We start from the raw sequence: 19,884 nt of genomic DNA on the forward strand, positions 1-19,884 counted from the left end.
ATTCCTCGTGATCAGAATGATCATGAACGTCCTTGAAGGCCAATTTATCAGTGTATCTCCCCCCGAAATTTGGAATACTGACTGGTGTTTTTCTTGCCTGCAGTATCGCCTGTCTTTATTAATTATTCTTGTTATCTTTTTATCCTGATCCTCCTCTGTCATATTGTATGACTTGGTGGTGACCTATTGCCCCCAACACCACTGCATCTTCCATCCTTAAGATGGGACCTTTACTCAAAAATCAATACCCCATCTGTTCCTCCTTCACGCCAAACCTCCTTATCATCATCTGCACTTAATACCTAAATGCCTGTAACTACAATTTTTCTTCTCTGTTTCCTCTAACTCATCTTTATTGATACCTCCTTAATGTCCAAAATACTGCACTTGTGTATGCTTTCTTGCCAAAAGAATTCCTGACAGACTGTCTTCCAGTAATGCACTGATTTTTTCACTAATAAAACTATCATGCCCATCAAAAAACTGTTGTGCTTTCTACCATTCCACATCATTCTTATGCAGCAGTGTATCTCCCCCCTGAAATGTGGAATACTTGTGTTTTTCTTGCCTGCAGTACTGCCTGTCTTCATTAATTATCCTTGTGATCTTGTTATCCTGATCCTCCTCTATCATGTCAGCAGGCATGGTAGTGCAGCGGTTAGCGTAACGCTTTACAGCACCAGTGACCCGGGTTCAATTCCGGCCGCTGTCTGGAAGGAGTTTGTATGTTCTCCCCGTGTCTGTCTGGTTTCCTCCAGGTACTCCGGTTTCCTCCCACATTCCAAAGACGTACGGATTAGGAAGTTGTGGGCATGCTATTGTTGGCGCCAGAAGCGTGGCGACACTTGCGGGCTGCCCCCAGAACACTCTACGCAAAAGATGCATTTCACTGTGTGTTTTGATGTACATGTGACTAATAAAAAGATAGCAGATATGATACTTGGTGGTGAGCTACTCCCTCTATAGGTTCCTTATAGTTATGCACCCTGGGCTCTTACCCCGACTCCTCTCTGCTGCTTGTTATAACCTTTTGGTCACCTATTTAGGCTTCTAAGGTTCCTATTTCATCTCCTCAATCTTACATGAAATCAAAGCAGCTTAACATATTCATCAGGTCAGGTTACATCTGTGGGAAGAGAAAAAGAATTAACATTTCAGCTTGAAGATCCTTCATCAGAACTGAGAAGGAAAGAAAGGAAGGTTGTTAAGCTGAAGGAAGGTTGGGGGTTGGAGGATGTCTCTGATAGATAAAACTGAGGTGACCATGGGATAAGCTGTAAACAAGGTTATTTGGTTAGTTGGAGAGTGAGAACATAGACAAAAGAACTTAAAGCAGGAGTTGTGAAATGCAGAGCAGGAAGACATGCACAGCAGGTTAGGCTGGGCATGTCCTCCCAGAGGAAGAAAAAAGGCGATTTTAAAAATAAACAAGCTGAGCCAATATCACAGATGATGACTATACAGGCAGAGAAATCAACTCACCTGAAGTTGTAGAATTCAACCGTGTCCAGAAGGCTGCAACGTGCCCAGATGGAAGACTAGGTGCTGTTCCTCAAGTTTGAGTTGGGCCTCACTGTAATCATACAGGAGACCACAGATCGATGGGTCATAATGGGATGGGGGAATTAAAGTGGCAGGCAATGGGAATCTTGGTTGCCCCTGTGGACTAAACACAGGTGCTCCGCAAAATGCACACCCAATCTGCGTGTGGTTTCTACACTGTAGACGAGATCATATTGCGAACATCAAATCCAGTACGTTAGATTAGAAGAAAATTGCTCATTGACCTGATAACCTTGTTTATGGCTTATCCTGGTCACCCTGTTTTTACCCTATCAGAGACGTCTCCCCTCCCCCCACCCTTCCTGCAGCTTCATGAGCTGCTTTTGTCTCCATCCCAGCTTGGATATAGTTTTTGACCTGAAACATTAACTCATGCCTGACTTTCTGAGTAGTTCCAGCATCTCCTGTTTTCATTTTAGATTTTCAGTATCTTCAGTTTTTGTTTAATCAGTCCTACATTTGTACTTTTCTTCCATCCCTTGGGCTCCATTATTATTGTTACATTCAAGAAGTCGAACTGGAGCTGCTTTATTTCACACCTTTCCCTTTTTTACTTAAAAGATAAGCTGTCTTTATCGGTCATATGTAGTGGTCCGGGGGGGCGGGGGAGCCCGCAAGTGTCGCCACGCTTCCGGCGCCAACATAGCATGCCCACAACTTCCTAACCTGTACGTCTTTGGAATGTGGGAGGAAACCGGAGCACCCGGAGGAAACCCACGTAGACAGAGAGAACGTACAAACTCCTTACAGACAGCGGCAGGAATTGAACCCGGGTCACTGGCACTGTAAAGTGTTATGCTAACCGGAACAGTGCAGCTAGCCGACTGCCACAATATTTTTACACCAAACTCTCCAATTAACAAAGTAGGACTGGACGGTATACCCCCTTGTGCCTGTTTCACCATCTATCTCAGGTCCACTTTCACCTCCCCATTCTCATACTTGTCCCATCCCACACTGTTAATTAGCCACAATTCACATGGAAGAAGACTACAGTCAGTAAGTTAATTGGCTATTGTAAATTGCTCCTAGAGTGTAGCTGAGTACAGAGGTGGAGGTAGAATCCGCGGTGAGTTGATGGAGATGTGAGGAAAATAAAATGGGTTTGGTGTAATTGGTAGCCCTTTGTGTTCCTGCTTATTTCCCTCCAGCAGCTGTCTCCAATCTTCACACCCCCTTCCCCCCACCTTACTCCATCTGCCTCTCCGTGTATATATATATATTTTCTCCCCCTCTCTCTGCCTCAATCTTTCATCCACCTGCCACTGTCTCCCAACTCCACCCCTACTCTCCTCCCCTACCTGGCACCACCTGCCTGTCATCTTACACCCCTCCTCAGTCCACCAATCACCTCAGACTCCTGCCCACCACTCCCCTTCCCCCCCCTTTATTCTGGCCATCCCCCCCCCCCTCTCCACTCCCTGTCCTGATGCAGGGTTTTGACTTGAAATGTTGACCATTCTTTCCCTCCCACAGATGCTGCTTGACGCCTTGAGTTCCTCCAGCGGATTGTTGCTTAGTATAGATGGGTGCTTGATAGTTGGCGTGGAAACTGTGTGCTGCAGGGCTTGTACCATGTCAAATGACAGAATGACTATGAGACTGAGCTCGCTCTTGATCTTCACCCACACTTTGCTTATGGTTGAAGCAACTGTCAACAGAGACACATGAAAAGATTCTCACCACTCTGTCACATCACACTACACTCTCAGCTGACTGATCGACAAAGCATTTAAAAAGTTTGTTAAATAGTTTCGATATTATTTTGAACATACTCAAAAGCTTGTCTATTTCTGAATGATTATTTGGCAGATTCAGAAAATAAGATATCTTTATTAGTCACATGTACATCGAAACACACAGTGAAATGCATCTTTTGCGTAGAGTGTTCTGGGGGCAGCCTGTAAGTGTCGCCACGCTTCCAGCGCCAATATAGCATACCCACAACTTCCTAACCCATACATCTTTGGAATGTGGGAGGAAACTCACGCAGACACAGGGAGAGAACGTACAAACTCCTTACACACAGTGGTGGGAATTGAACCTGGGCCGCTGGCGCTGTAATAGCTTTATGCTAACCGCTACACTACCGTGCCTGCCCAACTTGCTGGGGATGTTCCCACAGATGCCACCCTTATTGTTACTCGTCATGTAGTGGTAATGTTTTATTTCACAAATACAGGAAAGGTAGCGAGTCACAAATCTACAATTACAACAATTTCATTTTACATGTTTTTACTTTATGTTGATGTTTCAACAGAGCACACAATCCCTTACTTTTGTCACTCTGCAGCCCAGCTTTAAAATTGTTCTTATAATTTTATTTGCTGCCTTCACGTTAATTTTAAAATATTAAAGTGAATCCTTTAAAACATGAGACTTGTGGAAGTGTTTTTTTAAAATATGATACCTGAAGTGTGGAGAAGGAATGCTTGCCCTGCTTTAAGGCAGTAAACAACCACTCAACATGGGGACAACATTTAATTGTAACCTTAAATAAAAACAGAAAATGCCACAAATACTCAGCAGGTCAGACTGTATCTGTGAATAAACAGAGCTTCAGGTCAAAGACTCTGTGTCAGAATTGTAACCTTAGTTTTCCTTTGCAGTTAAGGAGGTAATAAATAACTAATTATTTGGACTATTTTTAGTTTTAAATATAATTAATAAAAAGGAAAATAATTTTCAGGAAAACTGCATGAGTAATACCACCAGGCAGCTATAAGAGGAATGGTGGTAATGCTGTGGTTAAATTACCAAACTAGTAATATAGAGACTTGAGCACTTCCCACTGCGGCAGCGATGGAATTTCAATTCATAATCCAGAACTAACAAAACAAAGTCAAAATCAAAACCCCATCTGGTTCACCAATATCCTTCAGGAAGGAAATTGCCATTCTTCCTCGGTCTGGTATATATGTGACTCCACATGCACCAATGCAGTTGATTCTTAAGTGCGCTCTGAAATGGCCTTGCACACCACTCAGTTAATGGGCCAATTAGGGATGGGCCATAAGTGCTGGCCTTGCCAGTGACACTCCAATCCTGAAAATTTAATCAGAAAACATGTTTTCATGTGTATGAAATATCCCCATGAGATAAACTGCCCAAAAACAATATGTAAAAATAGCTCTGGCATTGTCCATCATTAGACATCACTATCATTTAATAATTATTGTACTTTAAAAAAAATACACATCAATGTGACTTCCTTCACTTCTGACGGCCCATGGTTGACTCCCTAAATAATGAATCTTGGTCTGAAGGGAGTGCTTGCATTTAGAATTTTGTAAATGGGCTTGTTAACAACCGCAGATTATTTGTTCATCTCCTTCTCTCCAAAGTGACTTGAATGGAAATCTCTCTCAATGTTACAAAAAAAATGGTGGCATGATGTGAATCTATTTAATTCAACTCTAAATAGTATTCACTGACAAGAGTTCCAGATCAATCCCAAACCAGTCCAGCAGAAGCCTGGTTGGAAAGTCAGTAAATGAGGTTAATTGCTGTTATTTCTTATCAGCAGCTATGTTGCAATACCAGCACATTATACCCCTAACAACTTTCTACACAGGATGGCATGTGTACATTGATAAGGATGGTCATTTAGATCTTACCAGGAACATTATCCATAAATTCAGGATTCAGGCCTCTTCTGTTTTTTTTTAATATTGTGGATTATCAAGGTGGTAGGGAGATTGAGTAGGTGCAATCTAAAAGCTCTAATATTGACTTTGATTTTAACTAAAGCATTGCCTTGGCAACAACTTTGATACTGCTCTTCTGTAACTAATACAGAGTCTTCAGTTTATTGCTGTTCCTTTGGGATACAGTCTGTCTTTTTAATGCAGTTTTTATGAGGATACAAATTGCTCTCCTGCAACTATCACTTCCTCTTCCTAACCTTTAGCAATCTTCAGCTCTTCGACTCTGCAATTAGAAAACACACAGCAAACACAGAATCACCTATTTTACACCTATGGAAATGTGTAAATACTTGCATCAACTCACAGTTGCAGGACACTGGACCCAAGTCAACACCAAAGGAACCTGCAGAGACGGGTAAACACAGCCCAGTCCATCACAGACTCATCGCTTCCATCCAGTCCATCTTCACGGTGCGTTGCTTCAGGAAGGCTAACAGTGTCATCAAGGATTCCCGCCACCCTGGCCATTCCCTTTGCTCTCTTCGACCTTCTGGGAGAAGATACAGGAGCTTGAAAGCCGGAACGTCCAGACTTAAGAACAGCTTCTTTCCCACTGCTGTCAGACTCCTGAACCAATCACCTCTTTCCCACCCTATCCCGGTGGTGCTGCCACGTTCCTGGATCCTTAACTCTACCTCTCTCGGTTATTCTATTATTGCCACTTTAATTTTTGTTTGCACAACTCCAGATCACACCACGACATTTGCACCATTCTGCTGTAATTTGATTGCTCCTTGTATTTATTGATGTGTTTATGTATACGATTTACTCTGTGAACTTCATGCGAACAAGGAATATTACTGCACCCTAGTGTACATGACAATAAATTAATCTGAACCTGAAAACCCCAAATGATAAATATCTTTTACATTGCATTGTAAAAAATACATTACTAGGTTTTACTTCCAATAAGGAGACACAAGAGATTCTGCAGATGCTGGAATCTGGAGCAATACACACAATTTGATGAAGGGTCTCGACCTGAAACGTCGACTGTTTATTTCCCTCCATAGACGCTGAGTTCCTCCAGCATTTTGTGTGTATTTATTTCCAATAAATCTATTTACCAAGCCACACACACAAAATGCTGGAGGGACTCAGCAGGTCAGGCGGCATTTATTGGAGGGAAATAAACAGTCGCCGTTTCGGGTCGAGACCCTTCATCAGGACTGGAAAGGAAGAGGACAGAAGCCAGAATGAGGAGGTTGGGGGAGGGGGGAGGAGGCAGGTGATAGGTGAGTCCGGGTGAGAGGAGGAAGGTAGGAGAGTGGGGGAGGGGGAGAAGCTGAGAGGTAATAGGTTGAAGAGGCAAAGGGCTGAAGAAGAAGGAATCCGGATGGAGAGGGCAGTGGACCATGGAATAAAGGGAAGGAGGTGAGGAATAGATGGGCAGGTCATGAGGGCAGGGGAAGCAGGCCTCTTTTCCCCTTCTCCCACCCTCGTGACCTGCCCATCTATTCCCCACCTCCTTCCCTTTATTCCGTGGTCCACTGCCCTCTCCATCCGGATTCCTTCTTCTTCAGCCCTTTGCCTCTTCTACCTCTCACTTCTCCCCCCACCCTCCTACCCTCCTCCTCTCACCTGGACTCACCTATCACCTGCCTGCATGTACTCCTCCCCCTCCCTTCTCATTCTGGCTCCTGCCCGCTTCCCTTCCCAGTCCTGATGAAGGGTCTCGACCCGAAACGTCGACTGTTTATTTCCCTCCATAGATGCTGCCTGACCTGCTGAGTCCCTCCAGCATTTTGTGCGTGTTGCTCCAGATTCCAGCATCTGCAGAATCTCGTGTCTTTATTTATCAAGCCAAATATTTGACAGGAGACCGATAGCACATTTCACAACGTCCATTGGCTATTTTTAAAACATATTTCTGCAAGATTATGCAATGCATACCAAGATGTGCAGGAGAGATATTCAACGCAATCTTATAGTCACTTGAATAATCACCTGATTCTAGATTGCAACACCCACATTGGTATCAGTGTGTGGGTCGTACCGGCCTCAGTGTCCTGAACTGAGTGGAACAAAACTGGCCCAAACAGAAATCAAATCCCGTGCCCGTTATCTGCAAAAGTAACAAACTGCACAAGATTGACGTGATTGGGACGGGAGTGCAACGACATTCAAGAATTACCTGCAAGTTCTGCAATGGATTGTTCGTGGGATCTACTCCAATCCCTTTGCAACTGTTTTAAGCACAATTTTAAACAGCATGTCTTCATATATAATTCAAGGCAACTGGCGTTGAAAGGATAGAAAGTGTATTTTATGAAATATGTTCCTCCCCCTAGTCTGAGATCAATGTTCCTTCTGCAGTTGGACTACAATTCCCAGAATGCCTTCTCCTCCAGCAGGAAGAACGCGATGACACGCTGAGAAGTTTGGAGCTGGTGAACTGAGCTCCGGCCGATCATGTAGCTGCAGCTCCGTAATTACCGAAACGGCTTTTTGCAATTGCAAACCTTCTGCTGTTTGCAGCTTGCTTCCGAGTTGTGCAACCGGCCATTCCCTCTGCACAGCTCGCAGCTGCAAGAAATCGGTCAGGATTCCCAGGTGGATGAAAATTGGGAGGCAGCAAATTTTTTGCATCTTTGTTGCAAAGCTGAAAAGGCAAAGTCTTTTGTGATCCCCTCCCCCTCCCATTCCCAGCAGGGGGAAAAAAGAAAAAAAATGTCGCTGTCAAAAGGAGGTAAGGTTTGCACAGATATATGGGGCGATATCTGAGGAGAATGCAAAAAGATTAACATTTAATGCAAAATGCATTGATGCACCTTGAGCTTTGCAATTTCAGTGCTAAGTTTCAAGGCTTGCAGAGCTGATTGCATTTCCTGTTTTAGCTGAACATACTGAATTTGCATTTTGCAGGCAGGATCTTGAGGCTGGGTTTTGCTGTTCAGCTGGTCTCTGACGTATTTGCATTCCGATTACTGAGCTCAGGGTGCTTTTTTGCAAACAGATCGAGGTGCTTAGGCATTACGTAAGCCGCTGCTCAAGTGGGTGGTGGGGTGGGGGGAAGCGTTTAAATGCGTTGCATTGATAAGCAGAGATGCGTGCAATCGTAATAATTTGGATCGAAGACGTTCCTTTTAAACGCGTACTAGATCGAAAAACTTTGCAAAATGTTCGCCAACACAAAAGTGCAGTGCACAAATCTAATTTGCAAAAGTAATTTTAAAACTTGCAAAAATAAAGCAGCGACTATTGTCGCAGTGTATTTGGAATGCGTAAAAACTAATGCATTTCATATCAAGTTGCAAACTAATGCAAAGTATGCCGCCTTCGAATTTAATTCTGTGTGCGGTAATGTTATTCGCCTCATTCAGTGCCGATTACACATGATACTTGGAACGATTCGAAGAGTTAGACTAATATTAGACTTCGACACTCTCCGGTTTTCTTGCCAGTGTAAAATCATCTCATGTCCGCCGCTATTTGTGTGAATTGGCCATTTATCGCCAGCAAGCACAAAGACTGGGTGCATCTGTCGCCGCCTTTTGCATCTGTTAATGAGATGGTTGTGGAGATATCACAAGCCCCGGCAGTTCTTTGCTGACCGATTGACAATAGGGGAGTGTTGCCTCTGGACACCCTTCGCGGAGACTCCCCGGTCAATTAATTACCACTCACCTTTGACCATCGCTCACAGTAACCCGCATTAGTAATCCGAGCCCTTGTCCTTTCAAATGTGTGTTTAGCAAGGCGCAGGGTGCAAGTGTTGGGAATGCAAAACTTTCCTATTGTTTTGAAGAGTTTGCATCCGGCTCCAATATTAACAAGAGTTTGAAAGAGTAAAGAACCGCCCCAACATTGCGATTCCCTTCCCGCCGCACGCTACAGAGTGACAATCTTCATTACCAGACTCCTTTTTCAAGTAAAATTGGTGCCAGGTTCCGGGCGATTGTAATCCAGTTTTATCACACTAGGTATTTTTTTCAGATTTATTATCACTGACATATATCGTGAAATTTGTTGTTCTGTGGCAGCAGTACAGTGCAAGACATAAAAATTACTATAAATTACAAAAGTAAATAGTGCAAAAGAGGAATAACAAGGTAGTGTTCATGGGTTGATGGACGGTTCAGAAATCTGATGGCGGAGGGGAAGAAGTTGTTCCTGAAATGTTTAGTGTGGGTCTTCAGGCTCCTGTACCTCCTCCCCAATGGTAGTAATGGTGAGTTATGTGCGTGACGGAGCTGGCTGAGTCTCCAACCATCTTTCAGCCTCCTGCGATCCTGAGCATTGGAGCCTCGATACCAGGCGGTGATGCAACCTGTCAGAATGCTTCGAATCATCTTAGAATTAGGAGATAATTATTAGCCGTGACGCTGCAAATGATGGAAACGCCCAGCAGGTTAGGCAGCATCTAGAGTGGAAGGGAGAGAAACATTGGAAAAGCTGGAGATAAATGTGCAGAGGCATGGAAGGGAAGAACAAAGGGTTTAGAGTAGAGATGCTAAATGATTAGATGGTTCTCTTGGTGGGGAAAATCATGCATTGGGGCAAAGTCTCATGGTAAAAGGCCACTCGTTTGAGGAAGAATTTCTTATCAGAAAACATTTGGAATCTTTGGCATTTTTTACCCCAGCCAGGATGCTGAGTAATTTCAGTATATTCAAGGCTGAGGAAGACAAAACAAAGAGGACGAGGCAGGTAAATGTAGTTAAGGCCAATGATTGGATTAGCAGGGCAGAAGCGTAAGGCCTACTATCAGAATCAGGTTTATTATCACTGACATATGATGTGAAATTTGTTGTTTTGCAGCAGCAGTGATAAAAATCTATAAATTATAAAAATAAATAAATAGTGCAGGAAAAAAAGGAATAATGAGGTAGAGTTCATGGATCATTGAGACATCTGATGGTGGAGGGGAAGAAGCTGTTCCTGAATCGTTGACTTTGGGTCTTTAGCTACTGCTTGCCGAGTCCTTAAAAGAGATGACGTTGAATTAAAATGGGATGAGTAGAGACGTAAATGGGACAATAGGTACGTTTTCTGAAATCACTGAGGGCTCGAATGTACCTGGTTGGAAAAATCACTCCTCTGCTCTTCAGAATCATGCCATGAGACCTTGTGCTTCACGAGCAGGCAGGCAAAGTCACAAACAAAGAAGGAAACTCTGGTGCAGCACATCCTCGGTACTGCAGTTAAACGTCAGTCTGGATATTTGTGCTTGGGTCCCTGGGCCGATCCTCTGACTTAGAGGAGAGGGTGGGCGCTCTGTTCCTTCCACTTCAGATTCACCAAATCCAGCCTACCCTTCACACTGTAAGTGGGCCTGTTGCATCAAACTTACCTTGGAGAAGGGAGACTTCCACTATAACTGAGGGAAATCAAATCTGGATCCTGGAGGTGAAGGACAGAGTTGTCAGTAATGGAAGAGGGAGAACTGCTGTAACAGTGAGGGTGACCTAGATTGAGACTGATTTAAAAAATAGAGCAGCATGTTTTAAGTTGTATGTTTAACATAATAATACTTGTAATAGTTGGTAAATCTTTTGTAAGTCATATCCCGCCCATTGCATTTATATATTGTCTTTAACATCCACATGGTGAGCCAGCTGGTGGATAAGCAACAGAAAGGTCCCATAAACAGTAGTGCTATAAATGTAGATAATCTCTTTTGGTGTGTTGTTGGGAGGCAGTAATCTTAACTAGTACTTTTTTTTAAAGATAATGTATATAGAATCATAGAAATTTGGAGGCAGAGGGAGATCACTCATTCTATTGCGTCTATGAAGGGCAAATAAAAAATATTGATACTATTTCTGCAGGTTTGTAGCTTTGGAGGTAATGCTCACCCATGTTTTCTTAAAGATGAGGGTTTCTGCCTCCATAGTTGAGCTGAAATGTCTCACCACCCCAATTCTTTCATCTATTATCATAAGCCCACAGTTATTTAGTTATAGTTAGTATTTCATTCAGAAACTTGCTTGAATTTTTTTGAATCTATCTTGGGCTTGAGTTTTCATTATTTTTGGCTCAATTTAGGGTTTCTTTTGTCTTTTGTTTGGTAAAATTGTCTCTTTGTTTTAAATAAAAGCCTTTAGGCAAATGCATTAATTTTGCTTCAATAATAAATTGCAATTAACTGGGGAATAAAATCATTACTACAATGTCTTCCATTTCAGTTCACATTTTTATTTACCTAGATTGTATCCCCACACCCTGAGTGACACAGACAGGTATTGCCTGTCTGCAAACAAATGTGATTAGTCAATAGTCTGTGCTACTTATCTGCATTTAAAAAGTTGCATTCTTGAAGCAAAATGCATGGTTGGCATTATAAAATACATAATAAGCACAACATTTTATGAATGTTTGTTTGAATTATTGGTTCAAAATAAAAATTAAATCCAACCATATTTCTATTTTCTTCCTTTAACCTCTCATTTGGAGAGTGGTCTGATGCTCATCCCTCTTGGGAATGGACAAAGGTGCTGTGTGCAAGTAGAACTTCATTTATCTACTTTCTTCGGGCCTGATGTTGTTGCTATAAAATCAGTTCTTAATTGAATAAATGATTCTTTGAGTAGTTAAGTTGTAAACACACAAGGAGGATTCAAGATTTTATTAAAGGATTATGAATCTGGTACAAAACATTTCAGTTGAGTAACATCTCAAATGTCTGTTAAGTAATCGTTTCAATTTATTTTTTAATTGTTTGCTTGATTTTACTGTTGGAATGGCTTGGCAATTTAAGAGAGCCCAGTGGTATGAAGAAATCGAAGAGCAAATGTTCTTGGGTTAATGTTAGTGATGGTTCACGTAAAATACTGTGTTCTTAGAATCTCTGAGGATGGCATTGGTACTTAAGATTTAATGTAAAATAATTATAATTAACATGAATGTTTGTAATTTTTTACTATCCTCTGTGAAAGAATCATAGTATTAGATCTTCTGCAGTTTCCCAAAAAACAAAATTGATACATTTTCTCTGAGGCAGATGCAGAGAAACTTTTACTTCATCATGAATCAAGTCTGAAGTGGATTCTCCATCCACTTACAGAATGTGACATCTCCTCTGTCCTCTTGAACACTGCGTAAATTTTCTTTAAGGAATCTTCTCCCAGTGGAATACATAGTTCACTCTTCTGTCATATTCAGTAATTTAGTTCTTAAAGAACCTTATTAACTATCTTTTCGCTGTAAATGCTACATTCAGTACAAAAACCATAGAACAATCCTGCTGAAGGAACTGTCCTAATTGTGCCCTCATCACAGGGGTTTTGATATTTGCAGGCATCTTTCAGCTTGCGTATTCAAATTTGGAAGTAAAGAATGAGAAAATGTTTTGGGATTCTGTCACAAGGTTAAGCTAGCCTATTCGTTATTGCTTTTGGAATTGTATAGGATAAGATACTATGTTCACCATATATGAAAGTATTGAATACACATTCCTGAATATGTATGAACAAGCAATATTGGCATTTGCATTAGCTGTTCTGTGTAATAATTTTCTTGCACTACTATATAGTTCTTCTCCCAATGACCTATTTTCTTACACAGACAGGTTTTAATTTTGTGCTTTTTTAAAATGTTCCAGTAAGTACTGTCTAGTTTTATGTTGTAGTACTCAGTGCTTTTTTTCATAGTGAAAACTCTTCTTGCAGTATTTTAAAACAGTTTCAATTTTTCAAGTGGTTACTACAAATCTGGTCAAAAAAGAAGCTCCAGTAAGTACAATTCAGACTTATTGGTCTCTTCTTATACTGAGGTTTTCTTGCGATGTTTCCACATGAGTGTAAATTAAGTAAAATGATGAATTTGCACGCTTTATATTTGATTCTGTTACTTGGAATCATGATTGTTTTAACTACAGTGTTCGGAATGTTTTAAAGTGGACATTAGGCTGTCCCATTTAATATACTATGACTGTGGAATTAGCAACAATTTTCAGGCAAATGTAAATCATTGGTCTATCTAGGGTACTTCTTACTAAAAATGATAATTCTGCATCTTGTTTTTTGTCATCAGAAATTTTAGCAGGTCTTTCTTTGAATTCTGTCATTTCTTAGTTTGTCAGCTTTACAAATTATATTTTCCACTAGAGAAACATTACCTGCCTTCATCATTTCTTCTGTTTCCCTTAACTTGAAACATCATTCTTCACTTGTAGCCTTTTATTAGTCCATATTTTCCAAAATTGTAATATTAGAAATATTTCTATAAACTTTACACAATGGGTTGTGTTATATCCTTTTCGCTCCAGTGCATTCAAAATTTCTCCATAAATCCGGTTCTCCTACACATTTTTCTAATTAAGATTTTCTTCCAGAAGTAAGAATAGTATTAAGAAGAAAATCTGAAGTTCTTAAAGGTGGAGTTACGTGCATTATATTTTTGTATTGTGAAATTCTTAAAAGACAGATATGTTTAGAATTAAGAAAATGTGGCATAAATCATTGGAATATTTAGGAATAAATGTTTGGAGACATTTATTTTTCAATTGAAAGTTACTTTCAACTTCAAAACCCATTTCTAGGTGCCATTCAGTTGCACAATGTGGTAGCTACCAATTTAGTGGCATTTTCTATAGTCCCAAAAATTTAATAAGATTCCTCGGGGCTTGGAGGATGATATCATTCCCCATGCAGTGGTCATTTTGGAGGATTACAGGGAATGTGGACCATGTCGTCGTGGAAGTGACCAGCCCCACTGTCAATATGTGCTAGTTATCTGAATTTATATCCCCCATCTCCTGATTTCTCTTGCATTCCAACACCCAGTCCCTCCCACCTGTAGATCCATCAATTCATCTTTATGCAGAGGTTTTGTTGATATTACGTTCCTTAATTTCCAGGCAGCAATCATTCCTGAGTTTTTTTTCCTATGGCTGTAACAAAGACAGAATGGGCAATTTTTGATGTCATGAGCACTCAGAAATTGATAGCAACTTCTAAAGCACGGGCAGTTCAAAGTAGAAATCCAGGGGATGCTGTTGTTAGTTGCTTGCTGCTCTACAGTATATGCTGTTTTGCGGTTCTCTCCCCTGTATTTAGTGAAATTATGGGAACTTCAGGTATATACAAAGTATTCTCATCGTAAATTGTCTTGCAAATATTTGATGCTTGAAATCTCAGCTAGTTTTACAGATATCTGAGCACGAATTAGTAACTTCTGGCTCTTTAAAAACAAAACTAATGTGGATTATAATTCTTTTTTATTTTAAGTATTTGCTCCAAGTTTTATTTTGTGCTCTGTAAAATGTTGAACATATTCCTTAAAAGTTTTGCTTTTAGCTCCTTTTGCTTTTAGCAGTACAGGGACTCCCCAGGATACGAATGACTTGAGTTATGGAAATCTGATTTTATGCAAATTCGCCCATATAATTTTTAAGAATATTTCAAGCTAGTAATAATCATAAAATATTTAATAGTATTCATTAATAACTGAATACAGTATATATTCCATTGATTTAATTATTAATAATGTTAGGTTGAATATTCAATGAAATTAAAGAACTGTAGCAAGTGTATGTAAAGCGTTACAATATGGGTAGTTATTGGAAAATGGACATTTCTGACTTATGGAGAAATCAGCTTGCGTTCAGTTCTCAGGAACAGAACCCTTACGTAACCGGAGGACTGCCTGTGTTTGATTGTCCATTATAATTGGCTGCTCAGCATGTTTGCTACTTTACTGTTGCAAAATGCCGGTGATCCTTTTGAACTGAGCTACAGTTGACAACACCGTTAAAAGTAAACATAGACATGTAAAATTTGTTAAAATTTGTGCCATAAAGTTGCTCGGATACTTGATGCAGGTGCTTTTAACAGAGATCGTTGTAACTTTTAAGCCTGTCTAAGTAATCAGGACATTGACGATGTCCATATGACTTTTAAGGGCAGTGCTTCTTCCTCATCACTACCTTCCCTTGTGGAAATAGTTTTCAGTTGACTTGGACCTTATTTTAAGTTTGGTAGTTTGTTCAAGAAAACAACGCTGTGTAGCTTCAGTTATGAGTCCACATACTGTATCTAACAATTTACATAACTCAGAGCTTAATAGGGCTGGGATTTTTCTCACAGAAAATTTGTGTCCAAAATATGGAGCAGTCACAATATATTAGAAAACTCGTCCATGAGCGTATAACTACAAACTTGCTGGAAGTGGTACACATGCATAGACCCTTCCTGATTTAAGCTCCTCTATTTTGTTTCTGGGACATGGTCTAAACCTTTGCTGCAGGTTGCTTTATGTGTATGTGGCCTACTGGAGCATTGTACAGTGAGCAAGGGAATAAACCTCTACCTTCCTGAAAGGAGATTATGCTTTTGTTTTGGTATCTGCCGTTTTACTCAATTTGTTGGTGTTAGTGTCGAAGGCTGAGGTAACTCCCGTTTAAAAGCAAAATATGTTGCTCTTGAATGTCATGAAGATCATCACAAATGTTAGTAAAAGTAACAGCGTCTGTGATACCATAGTCATGGTCATTAAGTTTGGACAAAGTGGAGGATGGTTGAGTTGTTGGTGGTCCATCATCTCAGCCTCTGGGTTTTGCTGTTCAAGGTCCCAGGTCCAACCATCTGCGTTACTTCCCTTGCATAAAGTCAGAAGTGGGGACATTCACTGACTGCTTGATGGTTATGAGTCATGTTAAGTCCAATGCAACTCCTCAGCAGATGAAGTGGCCTAGGTCTGCATGCAGCACGATCTAGACAGCATTCAGACAGGGGCTGATAAGGGGTAAGTAATATACACTCCCTGCCTAACCATGCAGGCTGTAGTGTTTCAAGAAGGGGGCTCGTGATCATCTGCTGTAGTTATGGCAGCAAAACCCAAATTCCATGTATACATCAGAGGTGGAGTGTGTATTTGAGTCTATATTAGGAAGGAATTGAGGATGGCTTTCCACAAACCAGCTGAGGAGGAAAAGATGATATCTTTATTAATCACATGTACATCGAAACACACAATGAAATGCACCTTTAGCCTAGAGTGTTCTTGGGGCAGCCCGCAAGTGTTGCCACGCTTCCAGCACCAATGTAACGTGCCCACACCTTCCTAACCTGTATGTCTTTGGAATGTGGGAGGAAACTGGAGCACCAGGAGGAAACCCATGCAGACGCCGGGAAAACGTGTGAACTCCTTACGGACAGTGGCCGGAATTGAACCCGGGTTGCCGGTGCTGTAATAGCGTTACACTAACTGCTACACTACCGTGCCTGCATTTTAACTTTGAATTCCCTCTGTTGTGCTGGGTTCCCATGTTTGTATTACCAGCTTTCCCTGTTTTGGATAAAGGAGACATATTGGTCTATTCCATTGAATATTGAAGCTTCTAATTTCAGGTAACTCTCACCTCCAGTTTCCCACCCCACCTCGCCCCACAACTCCTTCCAATCCTCCTCTGATCCCCTTTCCCACACCTGCCCCCTCCAGCCCTCACCATCCATTTCCATCCCCCTCCTCCTCCCAGTTCCATCCACCTACTGGCTCCCCCCTTCCCCCATCTGGTCCTGGTTCCTTCTGCATTTCACCTCTCCCCTAGTGGTTCCCATTACACTCCATCACTGGTAGCCTCTGTGTTCCTGCTTATCACCCTCCCCTCCCCTGGCTGCATCTTTTTTTTGTCTGCCTCCATCTGTCACGTCTCCCAACTCCACTCCTTTCCTCCTCCCCTACCTGGCTCAGTCTCCCCTCCTCGGTCCACCAATTGCCTTTGTCTCACTGCTCCCCCTCTCTTTATACTGGCTATTTCCCGGCTCCACTCTCAGTCTTGATGCAGGATTTCCATAAGACACAGGAGCAGAATTAGGCCATTTGGCTCTTCGAGTCTGCTCTGTCACTCGATCATGGCTGACTTATTTTTCCCTCTCAACCCCATTCTCCTGCCTTCTCCTTGTAACTTTTGACGCCCTTATTAATCAAGAACCTATCAACCTCCGCTTTAAATATACCCAATGACTTGGCCTCCACAGCCGTCTGTGGCAATGAATTCCACAGATTCAACCACCCTCTGGCTAAAGAAATCCCTCCTGATTTCTGTTCTAAAGGGACGTCCTTCTATTCTGAGGCTGTGCCCTCTGGTCCTAGACTCTCCCACTACTGGAAACATCCTCTCCATGTCCACTCTATCCAGGCCTTTCAATATTCGGTAGGTTTCAATGAGATCCCCCCTCATCCTTCTAAACTCCAGTGAGTACAGGCCCGGAGCCATCAAACGCTTCTCATACGTTAACCCCTTCATTCCTGAGATCATTCTTGTAAACCTCCTCTGGACCATCTCCAACACCAGCACGTCCTTCCATAGATGTGGGGCAGAAAACTGCTCTCAATATTCCAAATGTGGTCTGACCAAGGCCTTATAAGGCCTGAGCATTACATCTCGACCTGAATCATTGACAATTCTTCACCCCCCCCCCCCCCCCCCACCACAGACGCTGCTCAACCCACCTACTGAGTTCCTCCAGCACATTGTTGCTCCAGATTCCAGTACCTGCAGTCTCTTGTGTCTCCTGGTGTATTTCACTATTTGCCCATGGAAAGAGTCTTGACTGATTTGGAACGAGAACTTCCCTGAGGCAGCTTTAGGCTTCCCACATGGTATTCCTGAAAAGTTGGTTGCCTTGAGGCATTATGTGGACATATAAATGACATTGCATTCCTGTAGAGACGTGTAACTGGCTGAAAACATTTGGCTGTGTTTTTGAGTGATGTCTCACCGGGAGACCTTTTAAGTAATGCAATGTATGACTAACCACTTGGGCAGGTTTCATGAGAGGTTTGTGGGTGGCATCTGCAAGGCAGTCAGATTCAGTAAGAATGCTAATTCTGCTGGAAGATTTTAGAGACGAACAGATGTTACTGGCAACCGGGGCTGAGAATATCGTGAGCAAGTAGAGCAAATGAATTGTAAAATTACCAAGACAGATTGAAACCATGGCTTGTGGCTCTTATTGTCACACTTACAGTGATAGCAGTTTCCATTATTCTCTTGTTTCCTGCTGCCTAGACCACATGGTGATTTACTGCAGTCAAGCTTGTTTTTGTGATGTTTTCTGGATTGTGGAGCAATTTCTGGAACCAGAATATTATATATTTTCTTCCTACGCGCTATGTTTAAGGGTACATTTAAGACTGAGATGTCCATCTTACCTCTTGTATGATAAGATAGACTCTTGACCTCACAATCCACCCCCTAATGGCCTTGCACCTTATTGTCTACCTGCACTGCACTTTCTCTGTAACTGTAACACTTCATTCTGCATTCTGTTATTGTTTTCCCTTGTGCTACCGCAATGTACTGATGAAATGATCTGCATGGATGGCATGCAAAACAAAGTTTTTTAGCGCACCTTCATACAATCTTGACCAGCTAGGTAAATGGGCTGAGAAATAGCAGATGGAATTTAATGCAGACAAGTGTGAGGTATTGCACTTTGTTGCACAAACTAGGGCAAGACTTACACAGTGAATAGAGTCATAGCACACTACAGCACAGAAACAAACCCTTTGGGCCATCTAGTCCATGCCGGCCTGGTTTTCTGCTTAGTCCCATCTTCCTGCACCCAGATGATATCCCTCCAAACCCCTCCCATCCATCTACCTATCCAAGCTTTTAAATGTTACATCTGAACCCGCATCCACCACTTCCGCTGGCAGCTCGTTCCACCCTCTGAATGAAGAAGCTCCCCCTTAGATTCCCCTTAAGTATTTCACTTTTCACCCTAAACCTATGACTTCTAGTTCTCGCCTCACCCAACCTGAGAGGAAAAAGCCTGCATGCATTCATCCTATCCATACCCCTCATAATTTTGTGTATCTCTATAAGATCTCCCATCATTCTCCTGTGCTCCAGGAAATAAAGTCCTCACATATTCAACCTTTCCCTATAACTTAGGTTGTCAAGTCCCAACAACATCAGTCTAAATTTTCTCTGCACTCTTTCAAGCTTACTGATATCATTCCTGTAGGTAGGTGACCAGAACTGCACACAATACTCTTAAGTTTGTCCTCACCAACGTCTTGTACAACTTCAACATAGGACATAGGTTTAGGGTGAAAGGTGAAATATTTAAGGGGAATCTGAAAGGAAACTTCTTCACTCAGAGGGTGGCGCGAGTGTGGAACGAGCTGCCAGCGCAAGGGATAGATGCGGGTTCCATTGTAGTATTTAAGACAGATTTGGATCGGTACATGGATGGGAGGGGTTGGGAGGGATATGGTCCGGGTGCCGGTAGATCAGAATAGGCAGAAAACCAGGCTGGCAATGAACTAGATGGGCCGAAGGGCTTGTTTCTGTGCTTTCTTGCTTTATGACTCTTATGTGACAATAATAAGCTAATTTAACTTACCAATTTCTTCTTGGGTGGGGGGGGGTGTGTGGAGAATCTTTGGGATTCTGTACCCCAGGGAGCTGTGGAGGCAGAGTCATTAACTGTACTGCAGGCTGATGTAGGTAGAACTTTAAGTGTTAGGGGAAGTTAGGCAAGAGAGTGGGGCTGAGGTCAGATCAGCCATGAACATAGCGAATGAGGAGAGAAGATGATTCCTGCCCCAGTCCCTTGGCAGGAGATGTAAGTGCCCAGTGTAGCAGTGTCAGGCTCCATTGTAGTTATTCAGTAATCTGATCTTAACCCCATTCAAGGGATAGGCATCACTAGCACGGATG

At 42.0% G+C, this 19,884-nt stretch overlaps 1 protein-coding gene and 1 long non-coding RNA gene across 3 annotated transcripts in view; one reads left to right on the forward strand and one right to left on the reverse strand.

The window, feature by feature from the left end:
• Window positions 1-4,353: 4,353 nt before the first annotated feature.
• On the reverse strand, window positions 4,354-9,013 carry LOC127579834 (uncharacterized). The gene is made up of 3 exons (XR_007957736.1): window positions 8,898-9,013; window positions 5,575-5,760; window positions 4,354-4,608 (listed from the first exon to the last, which is right to left on the reverse strand). It is a non-coding gene; the product is annotated as an uncharacterized LOC127579834 (long non-coding RNA).
• The window catches only part of map2k6 (mitogen-activated protein kinase kinase 6), a 105,476-nt gene continuing 92,909 nt past the window's right edge, over window positions 7,318-19,884 (forward strand). For both annotated transcript variants that reach the window (XM_052032802.1, XM_052032803.1), the window contains exon 1: window positions 7,318-7,959. In XM_052032802.1, the coding sequence (XP_051888762.1) occupies window positions 7,941-7,959 (19 nt within the window). In that variant the 5' untranslated portion in view covers window positions 7,318-7,940. The remainder of the gene's footprint in view (window positions 7,960-19,884) is intronic.

This window comes from Pristis pectinata, chromosome 18, assembly GCF_009764475.1.
Source record: "Pristis pectinata isolate sPriPec2 chromosome 18, sPriPec2.1.pri, whole genome shotgun sequence".
Taxonomy (NCBI): Eukaryota; Metazoa; Chordata; class Chondrichthyes; order Rhinopristiformes; family Pristidae; genus Pristis; species Pristis pectinata.